Source organism: Aspergillus foveolatus, assembly GCF_047715535.1.
Source record: "Aspergillus foveolatus strain CBS 279.81 unplaced genomic scaffold BDW70scaffold_9, whole genome shotgun sequence".
NCBI lineage: Eukaryota > Fungi > Ascomycota > Eurotiomycetes > Eurotiales > Aspergillaceae > Aspergillus > Aspergillus foveolatus.
Window position 1 is genome coordinate 409,514 of NW_027396073.1, and position 12,327 is coordinate 421,840.

Consider the following 12,327-nt stretch of genomic DNA (forward strand, 5'->3'; position numbering starts at 1 on the left):
TGTTCGTATAGTGGAAGACCATTCTTACGGCAAGAACACGCTGAAGGTAGCCGCGTATAGCAGGTTACTATGAGATTTTCCCCAGCCTCTTTTTCCCAATATCGACCTTCTGCTGAAGCCTATAAACGTATCAGATTAGCAAACAGTTCAGCTCACGACACTACGCTGAGGGAAAGCATACCTCGTCGCATCCTCATCCACCATCCTCAACATCTCATTCTGCACCTCCAACTCCTCGTTAATTTGGATACCTAGCTCCTTCTGCCGTCTCACAATCTTCAGCAACTCCTCCACACTCATATCCTGCTGCTGCATCATTTCCCGCTGCAACTGTAGGACACCCTGATTGTCCAGCTCGCGCGTCCGCTCCGTCTCCTTCCCAAGTACCCTCCCGGACCTCGCCGGTTTCCTGCTACTTCCCCCTCCCGCCCCATCCGCGACCCCTATAAGCGCCTCTTTATCCTTGATCGATGCAACCGCGTTATCAACACGACTCTTTGCCGCCATCGCATTCAGCAGGTCCTCTAATCCATCCCTTTCCTTCCGAGCGTTGATAAGGAGATCCTTTCTGCGCCGGACTTCGCCTTCACCGAGCGAGTTTGAGCTCGTATAACGCCCCTTGGTACCACCATTCGAAGTCCCAGCGTCGGCTATTCTTTTCAGTCCATCCTCCAAGGCCGTTATCAGCGACCCCGCACGCACAAGGGAGCTCTTCGCCCGCGCCGAGCTCTCGTGCTGTCTCTGTGGCGTTGTCTCTTGGTCGCGCTTCGTAAGATGTAACCTCGCTTCATGGAGATGCGATTTCAGATCCCGGTGGCAATCGAGCCATAACCTTGGGTCAGAAATTGGTTCTCCATTAGGAAAACCAGGTCCTGTAGCTGCGGCATGGAGACGGGCGGAAGATGCAGTGATGTTCTCGTTGCTATTATTGTTACTGCCTAGGCTAGGCAAATTCAAGAAAGCACGCCAGGCTGGTGAGTTGCGCCATCGGGGATCTGGTGCTTCGTTGATGGCGCGGAGGTAGGACTCAAGGCCCTGACGGCGGGATTCGCGAAGATTAGCATTGGTGATTGTATTTGAAATCCAGGATTTGGGGGGAAGGGGAAGAGGCGGCGCGCTGTTTGTTTGGGATATTAAGGTTGTATGGAAGGCCGTGAAATCGGAGTAGCGCTTCGAGACGGCGAAGGAACGGAGAGGAAGGCGAAGGGTGATGTTGTAGATTGTGAAGGGTGGGGAGGTTGTTGAAGTTGTGGTTGTTGGAATGGAGATTTCGAGGGGAGGAGCCATGTTGAGAGAAATGGTACTTTGAGAGCTCAGCAGAGCTCCCTGAACAGATAAATGAAGAAGATGTTGGAGCTGCATTTGGAGCTGAGGCTGGTGTCGGATGTTGGAGAGATTACACCGATAAGGCCTCACTGCGCTAACCCGGTCTGGGCGCAAGCAATGACGCACCTGCAGCTTGCTCCCATGACTAGTGCTAGGTAGCTCGTTTATCCCATGTATGGACTGAACAAAGGTATCATAATGGTAAAACTTCTATAAAAACATAGCTCACCAAAGACTCTGCTCCGTTTCAGTCCATAATTCCCGTGCCTCCAACAGATCCCGCTGCCCATAGTGTTCTCCAATAATAGTAATGATCATATCCAGCATTGCACGAGTCAGCGTCCCAACATCTACAGCTGTTTCCCCAACTTCGCGTTGACCTCCTATTCCTCCTTCATTTTGAGATATTGAATCACTCTCAGTTGCTGAAATTCGGGCTTTGAGTCGTGCTTTCGCCTGCTCCAGCTTCTCCGCATCGGATTTCTTCTCCGCATCGAGGTGCTCCGAGTCGGGAAGGGCACTGATATCGACAGCTTCACTCCCTTTGTCGCCTGGCGGCACTTCCCCATTCTTATTCTCTGCATCAGATTCGTAATCATTCGCATCGTCTTCCTCGTCCTGTATTTCCTCACGCTCTTCCCTTATCTTCTTTAGAATCCTTACCGCACGCTTTCCCAACTCACGAATATCCCCAATATCTCGAGCCCCTAGCTGTCCGGCATCTCGACATTTCGCTAGGAGCCCCCAAGCCCAGGCACCGATACGTCGAATTAGGACTGCATCTCCATTACGCACATTATCCGATATGAGCCGCGCCACGATTACCAACACTCTCAGGACACTGTCCATATCCATGCACGCAAGCTGCACTGTTTGAGGATCAACCTCTTTTAACAGGCGTCTCCACTCTCTCTGTGCAATTTTTGATGTTCGGGGGAAAGTGATAGGGTGCGAGTCGTCGAGCGCAGATATGGCTTCGGGCGGTGGCGTGCATTTCAGAATCGACCGTAGGAGAAGGAATCTATGATGGAGGAGGTTGTAGTAACTAGCTTGTGCATCTGATAAACTCTCATCGGCGTCGACTTTTGATGTGGCGAGGCCAATATATACTCCGTCCGAATAGATTCCTTCTGGGACGCGCTCTGTAGTACTAAGTTCCTCGTCGAGTACATTTCCCTGCTGGGTATATTCAGGTTTAGTACTGGTCGCATTCGTCACTATCCTGTTTTCCACCAACGATTCTGTCGTTGCGGGTGCGTTGAAAAGTGTAGGCAGGGAGTTGGCCTCGGAACTAAGCAGACATATCCAAGTCAGCAAATCTATAGAAAATTAATCAACCAAGGAAGAAACAGCGGTGGGAAAGACGAACCTCGCTCCATTCGCAAGCTAGAAAACCCAGAATGCAAACTTAGCAAGCACGTCGCAACGGGAAGAAACCAACTCAATAAAGCAGCTAGCAGTAATAGGAAATGCTTACCGGACCATCCTCAGGTACTCCAGCCCATCTTCCGCAGGGCCGTAGAAGAGCTCGTCGCCATCTGCTGTATCGAGACCGGGAAAGGCGCTTTTCTGCCCGAAGACAGGGTGGTTGCGAGGTTTCTCATAGGGCGTCACCGAGTTCTGTGTTTCTTCGTCGTCCTGGTCATCCTCTGTGTAGGAGGAGCGGGCACGCTTCGTGTATGGCGAGTACCCAGATCCTGATCCGGGGAAATTGCGTTTATGCGACATGCTGGGCTGAAAGATGGGGGTTTGTGGTGCGTTTAAGGGTGAGCAGTCCCGGATTCGAGGCGCTTTTTTAGTTGTAGCTCCGCTCAGGCTAGCTCCATCGGCGGGCGGGTCCAGATCTACATGATAACTAGTCAATTACAGGTCAGCTTAAACAGACTGACATAGCGACTGTGATACCTATATAGCGTTCTAATAGATCCATATCTTTAGATAGTCGAATTAATTATTCTTTTATCTGGCTCTAGTTTTATTGTCCAGTTTAAGGACGCAGGCGCTGGGGGTCACGAGGGAACAGAGTTGCCAACCGAATGTTTGGCAATCCAAGGAAGAACATAACAATACGGTTCAAACCCAATCCACCACCGGCGTGGGGAGGGCAGCCCTGGCGGAAAGCAGCAAGGTAGTCTTCAAAGCCCTCCTGGTTGGGGTTGACGCCCTTGGCAATCATAGAGGCCTCCAGCTCCTTCACATCGTGAATACGCTGGGCTCCAGACATGATTTCCTCGCCACGCATGAAGAAATCATAGGAGTTAGAGAAGCGGGGATCCTGGGGGCAGGCCTTGGTGTAAAATGGGCGAACAGCCATAGGGAACTTGTCCAGCACATAGAAATCGGTGTCGTACTTTTCGCGGATGATCTGACCCAGCTGTTTCTCCATAGCAGTGGTGAAGTCGTTCTCGAAGCGCTCCTGTTCTGACACATCAACGCCTGCCTCCTTGAGGAGCGCAACACCGTCCATATAGTTCAGTCGCAGGGCCTTGCCGTCCTTGGGGAGCTTGAAATCGCCTGCCTTGGGGTAGGACTTCTGGATAATGGCAATTTGGTCCGCATATCGCTCCTTGAGCTGAGAAAGGATGAAGACGAGGAGCTGCTCGGCAAATTCAAGAACCTCGTGATAGTGAGAGCTGAAAGTCTTCTCGAAATCGAGACCGGTGAACTAAACAACGAATCGTGATCAGCCTCTCTGTGTCCATAAAACCTTAGTATGGACGTACCTCGGTCAAGTGCCGGTGCGTGTTGCTCTCCTCTGCACGGAACACAGGAGCAATCTCGAAAACACTCTGCATGTCACCAGCGATACACATCTGCTTGTACAATTGTGGGCTTTGGGCCAGGTATGCGTTTCGCTTGAAGTACTTGACCTCAAAGACACCACTACCACCCTCTGTGGCAGCACCAACCAGCTTCGGTGTAGAGATCCATCGGGAACCACTTTTGATCATATACTCCGCAAACAGCTCTGCAACTCCGCTGGAGATCCAGGTAATAGCCTGGCTGGTTGCCGTCTGGAGATCTAGAACACGGTTGTCAAGACGAGTCTTGAGGGTGACAATAGGTGCACCATCCGCATCAACCTGAAAGCCCTCCTCGGTCGTCTCAGGGAGCGGCCGCTCCGCATCCTTGACCTGCATGGGAAGTTGTTGCGCGGCTTCGGCGATCATGTAAACCTTGCGGATGTGAATTTCGTGGTTACTCAAAGTGGCGGAGGCAATCGGAACCCCAGGCTTCTTAACAATACCAGTAACCTGGACGATAGAATTGACGTTCAAACCACTAGTGTACTTGACCATCTGTCGCGAGATGGGTTCCGCCGCAGCAATGACAGCCTGCACCTTCAATCCCTGCTGACGAAGCATCAGGAACGCCAATTTGGCACTCTGAGCACGGGCATTGTCCACACGAGCCACAACCGTGATTTCCTTTTCATAATGTTCGTCGTTGATTTGGGAGAGTTGCGTACTGGGAAGGACGTCCGCGGTTTCGGGAATTGGACCGTACAAATCCTTTGCGGTGTCGTTTGCCTCGGCAGCAGCAGCCTGGGCTTTTTCTTGAGCAGCACGTTGAGCTGCCTTCTCTGCCTTCGCCTTGTCCTTTGCAAGCTTCTTCAACGCACTTTTGCTGAGCTTGCCTTCTCCGCCCTCAGCAGCCTCCGCGGCGGGAGTCTCCTCGGGCTTGGGACGAGCGGGCAATTCGGAATCGGCCATGATAATGTCGAGAAGGATGAAAAGGATTAGATGCCCGTCGCAGTTCTGATATCTAGCTGATGGCAACTTCTGAGTCACTTGTCGGCGCCTAGGCTTTCGTTGACTCAAGAGACAGTACAGCTCTTCAATTGGATCACCCCGCCCTGGCGGGGCCTAACCCTACGAGGGGCTGCTCACGTGCTAAGAATAGTGCAGCCTGAGGCGACATCATATATATATGCTTGCAGCCCAGCATGTAAGGACATCATAATATAAACAATGCAATAAGATAGTGTGCAGCTTACTAAAACATGCTCTTATGGCGAACTTATCGTTTTATAGTGATGACGCTTTCTGACAAAGTCTAAAGTACAGGTTGTTTATTGTAAAGTGTATACTGGCATCTTTGGATATAAAACAGAAGTAGTCTGAATAAGTTGGCTGGGTGCACCACAAAATAGCACATGACATTACCCCAGGTAGCTTGCAACCTACTTAGTCTGCCAGTTGGAATGCTGTAGGCCCCATTCGACAGCTTTCTGGACGTTGTCGGCAATAGTCTTCGGGGTCCATGCTGGCTCGCCGCCCATATAAACGCCAGTCCGCACAAGTATAGAATGCCACTCGCTATTGTGCGCGCTTCGGTACGAGTTGGCTCCGCGAATATCTGATTCCGGGTTATCTCCAACCATATAAACGTTCCGTAAGGGTCTTTTCGTTTCAAACCCAAACGCTCTGGATCGGTTACGCAGGAGTTGATTCTCCGCGAATTCGTACGTCCCTTGCGATGGTTTACCAATGACTGTCTTCCGAAGCTCAACACCTTTACTGGAGCCACCGGTGATCGCACTCCACATGCCTTCCAACGCTTCGCGGAAACCGCCCTGTCCAAGACGTGGAAGGCTATAAGCCGCCGCCCACCAAAGATCCGGATTAGAGAAATAAAGAGGCGGTTGCCCATCCTGCTGATATCCGCGATTGGGAAGATTGGCGCGTCCATTCTTGTCTGATATAGTTCCTAGGACTCCTTGCGATGACAGCAGAAGATCAATGATGATATGGGCGTCCAGCGCCCAATCCCTCGGATCATTAAAGACGAAGATAGCGTCGATTTTAAGCCCCATTGTTGGGTCGCCAGGCTCTCCCTTATGAGGCAAGGGTCTGGTGAAGGTCTTGTAGTAGTCGCTGAACCCTTTTGAGAATGGCCAAATGGATGGATTGGCCATGAAGATGTCGCCAGGCGTTACGACGTTCTTGAACCCGTACTTCTCTGCCACCGCACGACAGCCATCTCCATCTCCACCAACTACCAGTACACGTCTGTTCTCCAGAGCGGGTTGTGATTCCGTACCTCGTACCATCTCCGCAAAAGGCGAGTGGCTTTGAATGATCACGTCTGCATCCAATGGAACCTGGAGTTTCTCGCTGATTTCAGCAACGCGTTCCGTTTCGTGTTTCCCGCCTCCATTTGTCAAAAGAATAAACGGTATTCCTTCTTTCTTTAAGAGCGCTAACGATTCGGCCGCCCCTGGAATGGGAGTAGAGGATCGGAGAAGGACGCCATCGATGCTTTGCAAGTGTTAATAGAGCAAACACCAACAATGCGAACGATTGATTTCACTGTACCACAAGAACTTACTCAAACGCAAAGGCGAAGTCAGGGACTCGGGACGCTGCAGAGCTAAGGTTGCGTATGCTTCGGATGCTTTGGCCAGCGGGGAGAAAGGAGCGGGCGGAACAGCGTTGAACCAGTCTCAGGGGCCGCCAAAGGTTTTGGGGACGCATTCTTCCTGAAAGAGTGGAGCAGGAATAATTGACACGTTATGCAAGAAAATAAGAGGACAGATGCCAGGAGAATTCGGTCTGAAAGGACGTGTTGTTATTGGAGAGGGAGCGGGCAGTCATCGGAGTTCTCAGCGGCTCTTCTCAGGCTGGATGATATCATTCCGATCTCTTCTCTTTTCTATCCTGCTCAACTAAGTCGGCGACGCCAGCTACGGATAGACAACTTATGATGGAACTCTTGGTTTTTATCGCTCAATGACCTCCGAACCGCCGATTTATCTCCCAACGGAAATAGTCATTCAGATTTTGGACGAGGTCGCTGCGGATAAAATCGCCCGCCAACCAACACTGCATGCCTGCTGTCTCGTTTCCCGGCAATGGTATACCTACGCAATCACTCTCCTCTGGGCTGAACCCCGGATAAATAGCGGCTCTAGCTTCACGAAGTTTGCAAACATAATCAGTCCACCGATTGGGGTCCGCAAGAGTAAATGGAACCTCGGGGCCCTGGTCCGCAAGCTGGATCTGAGCTCGCTCGTCCACCACAGCTCTCCCAGCCTAACCGCAAGGCTGCTAGGCCGAGTAAAAGAAAACTTGGAAGTCTTCATTGCACCCAGGGCTTCGTTCGCCGTGAACAGCCTGCCGTCACTCGCGAAGTGTTCCAAACTCCGCCATCTAGACCTCTCGCTCGTGGCCACACCTATTCCCTTCAAGGATCTTAGAAGAAGTCTAAGCAACCTCATCAATCTGCAAACCCTTCGTCTTCCCCAGTCAACTTCCATCACTGGCACCGAATCGTTCGGAATACCTTGGCCCCAAAATCTTCGCCGTGTCCAGTTCAGCGGCCACTTCTTCGCTGAACCAATGCGGTCGTTCCGCTGGCCGACTTCTCTCACAAGCCTCACTCTAAAGAATTGCTCCGACCTCTCTCTCACAAATATTAGCAGCCTTATGTGCAGTCCTGATCTGAACCGAACGTTAAAACGCCTTACAATATCCGGTCTCAACCGCCGCCTGAGCCCAGAATCAATTACCTCAATCCTCGGCTTGACACCCGCTTTGTCATTTCTTAGTATCCCAGGTGACATGGTTGATGACACATTCTTCGACCTGCTTTGCCACATTCGCATTCCTACGCTGGAGGTGCTTGAATTCGGATGGCCAAGTGAAGACCCGACAATATACTTCGGTATAGAGAGCTTGCTCGAAGCGCTTGAGCTCGGCCTTCCGAACCTATATGCCGTGGGCTTTGCCGAGGTGTTTACAGACAATAGCATGTTGGATGACGATGCGGTCGACGACTTTCTGCTCAACCGTGTAAAAACGAGAAAAGCGCTTGCGGACTCTAACAACCCCACTCTGAACATCCAGCCGGGCGTCTATTATGTCTAAGGCTTTATCTGGTTGTTTCGCTAATGGGTGCTTCCTGATCGCTCCCTGCCGGAGAAGGGCACGGGTTCTGATGCTCTAGCCTAGTGTTAGAGTCGGTAGGGACGACCACTGACGTTCCGTATGACAAAATACGATTAATAACTGTTTATTCCTTGTCTGAATTTATAGGATATGCCCAATCGACGGCAGAAAGTGGGCTGGATCGGATTTGATAGATGCTAGAGTTAGATATACCCTTCGGAAGCTGCCAAGCTATTCTACCCAAGAATATCGCCAAGAAGAAAGCTGAAGTTCTCATTCCCTAGGTTTCAGTTCTTAATAGCAGATATCGTGTTAATAATGTTATCTGCATATGATGGAAATGTTGATATATGGTGCAGAACGGCTAGGACAAATTGGTGCTACGCCGTTAACAGAAGATAGAAGAAATACTCTTTTATTTACCAAAATGCAATCATTATGGTAATAACAGAAGGACCAGAAAGCGAAAGGAAAGAAGCGATGAGAAAAGAAAGGAGAAAACAGTGCAATGGGTTTAGACGCCTACACAAATCATCGATCGCATCTAACTTGACACATGCATTATAGACGAGGGGAAAATTGTAGAAGTAAAATAGAAAAAAGCAAGTCTGATTTCATGATTCCAGACTCACCATCGCCTGAGTATACCTTGAGAAGGCCACGAAACTACACAATACACCCGCCTTCGCTTAAGCCAAAGAAGCAATCACCGCAGGGGCAACACCTCCTTCTTCGGCGCGAACTGTGATCTTGGTCGTCACTCCAGTCTTGGTGGAGTACGCCATCTTTATGAGGGCCGCGACTCGGCCGCCTAATACTGTCTTTCCGAATAACTTAAGGGTGTGTGTGCTGTTGCTGAGGGCAACGTCGGTTCCCTCGAGGGGTTGTAGGGAGAGTGTAGAGATTAATTGTTCGGTCGCGTCTGAAACTGGTTAGTGCAGGTCAAGAATCAAGGATTTTGAGTCACATACCTGCGATGCCCTTCAAGTTGCTGAGTTGCAGAGTCTCACTGACTTCCTCGCCGTTGGCACCTGCCTGCTCCCAAACATGGTCGAAGCTGCCAGCAAATGTGGGGATGACATAGTCGCTACCTGTTAGATCGAGGTCGTTGACCTGATATTCATCTTCATATCCGCTGTCTTCCGGCTCTCCAGTTGTAGGGTCGATCTCCTTTGTAGTGAATTTGAGGTTGTTTGTAAATGAAACAACGGGGACGCTCTGTTCGCCCTCGAGCTTCTTAAACGTGACATAAACCACACCGGGTTCGTTGGTATTTAGTTTGGGTGCAGGGACGATGAATTCCTCCTCCAGGATATCTTCCTCCGAGGGCGTTGCGACCACGGTAACGTCTTCCAGAACCGTATCCGGGAGAGTGTTCTTAATGTCATACTGCAAAACAATATGCTCCTTGAAGATGTGCTTGACGGCAGTGACAACGTATTCCGTTTCGCTCTCGCTGAGTTCGACAGGAACAGAGGACTTGAGCAATGTTCCGTACGCCTTGAGCTCGGGGATCTGCATGAGCTGCTCGGCATACTTTTGTGTGGCGGCCGCCGTGGCAGCCTCGGCCACACCATTTGCTTTGCCACCCTTGGGGGGTCCGGTGGATGGTGCCTTGAGTGTGGGTGTAGCACTCGTAAGCTTCTTGGTTCGCTCCTCAGCCAAAGCCTGCTCCTGGGAGACAACTGGAATTGTAGACACATCAAACGCCGTGGCAAAGGTCTCTTTATCGCCAGATGTCACATACATGACGAGTTGATGCTCAAAAGTAGAAAGAGAATACATCGATTCTATTTAGTCAGCGAGAGTCGAAAATTAGAAGTGGTGAAGTACAAGCTTACCATTCTTAATGAATAGATTAGCCATTTCATCCTCTTCAGCCATCAACCGGAGGTTCAGAGCTGCTCGGTCGCGAACTTCGTCATCGGTGTCATCAAGGCACCGCGTGAGGAGAACAGAAACGCTGGACTTCACCTCAGGATCCTTCTGGCCAACGCCAAACTTGGCCAAAGCTGTTACGGCAGCAGCACGAACAATGGCGTTTTCTAGGACCACTCGGTTGTAGATGTAGCGGATATACTTGGTCGGCTGTGATGTCTTCGGGCCCTCAACACCGAGAAGATGAAGGACTCTGACAGACAATTTAGTGAACTCGCAGTCCTCGATAAACTCACAAAGATGGGCGAGGGCTGCCACAAGTTAATAAACAACAAATTAACAGTTCGGAAGGAGAAGCCGTACCATCTTCTTTGCTTTCAGGCACGAACTTGATGAGGTCGAACATGCTCTCAACGACGCTCCGCTTGAACTCATAGCCGCCCTCATCTCGCAATATACCGCTGAGGAACGAAAGCATACCGGCCTGCTTGCTGGGGAACTTCAGGCACAGGGTCCGGATGGCCTCAACGATAGTAATCTTGAATTCGTCAGTGATGTCAGCCATGAAGCCTGAGATCTGCTTCATCAGGCGGTCAACGCTAGCCTCGTTCCCAGTCTTTAAGAGAGTGGTGATGGCAAAAGTGGCGATGGACCGGTTAGTGTTCGAGATTAGCGCCTCAATATCAGGGTTACAAACGTTAACGACATGAGGCTTGAATGACGCGAATCGGTGGAGAATGCGGATTGCTGCGAACTTGGTGATGGCACGGGGCGAAGAAAGGAACAACTGGAGAACATGGACAGCCTGCGAGGCTTCCGCATCACTAACGTCCCTGATATCACAAATAGCCTTTGCAGCCTCGAAGTTCACCATCTCGTGCTTGTGCCGAAGCCATCCATCGAGCATCTGCATCATGGGTTTCCTTAACCCGGAGTCTTCCTCCGCCAACTTCGCGGCCAGGCGCACAAGAAGAACAAGCGCAGCGGGGCTCTTCACTACTCCTGCTGCGCCATATTGTTGAACCATTTTGACGAGGGCCATGCGGTCATGGGAGCGCATCTGGTATAGGAGGCCGATTGCGTGATACTGGGTCATGAAATTTGACTGCGAAATCGCGTGGGCTTGTGAGCTGCCACCGAAGCCAAGGAAACCGGTAGATTGCTTCGAGGATGAAGCGGCTTCCTGTGTTTCGCTTTGCCATCTTCGAACCACGTCACGCGCAATCGGAAGGAGGTGATATGAGGAGACGAGGGCGGCCGAGGAGACTGAAGGGGTTTTGTCGACAATGGCTGTTTTGATCAATCGCTCGATACCCTGTACGGTAGTGGCCTATCAAGCTGTCAGAGATGAATACCCAGTAGCTTCGTGCGACTCACGTCGATGATGCGGCACAGAGCCCGGATAGCATTGGCTCGGTAGAGGACATCGCTGCCAACCGCAGTGTCCTTCATGATGATACTGGTAGACATAATGACATCTTCGGCCGTGTTTGCGAGCTCCTTGAGAATGAGATAAACCATCTGCCGTAACGAGGGGTCCTTGTTCTGGAACAGTTTCGAGATACCGAAGAAAAGAGTGGTCGCTTCGTTTGTTGGGAACTGTTCTCCCGTGAAGACGAGGACCGCAATCTTGGTCAGTAGCGTGCGGCATTGTCGAGGAGATATCGGTGATGAATTGAACAGCCGTGCTACCGGAGGAGAAGAAGACGGTCAGCAACATGGTCTCCGGGGTCACGGTACAGCTCCGACTCAAGTGTTTGTCTCTTACCATCTTGGAAAACAGAGGTCCGATCCAGCTTGATCATGGTCTGGTCGGCGTCCTCATCCTTCTTCATATAGCTCATATTGCTGAGCGGCAGCGGTTGCAACAGAGATAAAACTCTCTAACTTGCTCTCTGTCTAGAAAGTGGCCGCTTGCGGGGAGACGTAGGGTCAATAGCGAGGGGGAAACCCAATTGACCGCGAATTCAGGAGTTGGAGGGATTGGTAGTTCGGTTCGCAAGAGGAGTGAACGGTATCAAATCCTCATTATCTCGTGAGGAAAAGACAATATGGGACCAGATGAAATTGCTGTTAAGGTGACCGGCCCAACAGACAACAACAGCTTAGTTGGACTCCGACTTTCAGTTCCCGTCAAGCATCCAGGTGGCCTTCCGCCTCTGTGGGTGCTAGCCACACCCCAACAAACATTGCAAACATGCCGCAGCCTCTTAGGTTGAGGTTCATTCTCCAG

The 12,327-nt window shown here is 50.9% G+C and overlaps 4 protein-coding genes across 4 annotated transcripts; 1 reads left to right on the forward strand and 3 right to left on the reverse strand.

Annotated features, from left to right (window-relative positions):
- Positions 1–67: 67 nt before the first annotated feature.
- On the reverse strand, positions 68–3,066 carry BDW70DRAFT_171958 (uncharacterized protein; the record flags this gene model as incomplete). The annotated part of the gene is made up of 4 exons (XM_073743364.1): positions 2,804–3,066; positions 1,556–2,617; positions 182–1,303; positions 68–119 (listed from the first exon to the last, which is right to left on the reverse strand). The coding sequence occupies exons 1-4, from the start codon at positions 3,052–3,054 to the stop codon at positions 68–70; spliced, it is 2,487 nt and encodes an 828-aa protein (XP_073598730.1). The 5' UTR covers positions 3,055–3,066.
- Positions 3,067–3,313: 247 nt separating this feature from the next.
- Positions 3,314–6,803, reverse strand: dps1 (putative aspartyl-tRNA synthetase Dps1; the record flags this gene model as incomplete). The annotated part of the gene is made up of 5 exons (XM_073738848.1): positions 3,314–3,991; positions 4,050–5,006; position 5,198; positions 5,514–6,587; positions 6,658–6,803. 5 exons carry the CDS (start codon positions 6,801–6,803, stop codon positions 3,314–3,316), a joined length of 2,856 nt encoding a protein of 951 aa, XP_073598731.1.
- A 146-nt stretch (positions 6,804–6,949) lies between these two features.
- Positions 6,950–8,202, forward strand: BDW70DRAFT_130871 (F-box domain protein). Its single transcript, XM_073735894.1, has one exon. The coding sequence runs from the start codon at positions 7,059–7,061 to the stop codon at positions 8,193–8,195; it is 1,137 nt and encodes a 378-aa protein (XP_073598732.1). The 5' UTR covers positions 6,950–7,058; the 3' UTR covers positions 8,196–8,202.
- Positions 8,203–8,505: 303 nt separating this feature from the next.
- Positions 8,506–12,244, reverse strand: BDW70DRAFT_130873 (coatomer subunit gamma). Its single transcript, XM_073735895.1, has 6 exons — positions 11,863–12,244; positions 11,472–11,782; positions 10,458–11,424; positions 10,058–10,405; positions 9,188–10,006; positions 8,506–9,138 (listed from the first exon to the last, which is right to left on the reverse strand). Exons 1-6 carry the CDS (start codon positions 11,936–11,938, stop codon positions 8,906–8,908), a joined length of 2,754 nt encoding a protein of 917 aa, XP_073598733.1. The 5' UTR covers positions 11,939–12,244; the 3' UTR covers positions 8,506–8,905.
- Positions 12,245–12,327: the final 83 nt, after the last annotated feature.

Excerpts from the sequence above, each read along its gene's own strand:
- BDW70DRAFT_130871 (XM_073735894.1), top strand. The coding sequence starts at position 7,059 with ATGACCTCCGAACCGCCGATTTATCTCCCAACGGAAATAGTCATTCAG.
- BDW70DRAFT_130873 (XM_073735895.1), bottom strand. The coding sequence starts at position 11,938 with ATGAGCTATATGAAGAAGGATGAGGACGCCGACCAGACCATGATCAAG. Across the intron at positions 11,783-11,862 it reads GACCTCTGTTTTCCAAGATG|CACGGCTGTTCAATTCATCA; the intron begins GTAAGAGACAAA and ends CTCCTCCGGTAG. Across the intron at positions 11,425-11,471 it reads CTCTGTGCCGCATCATCGAC|GCCACTACCGTACAGGGTAT; the intron begins GTGAGTCGCACG and ends ACAGCTTGATAG.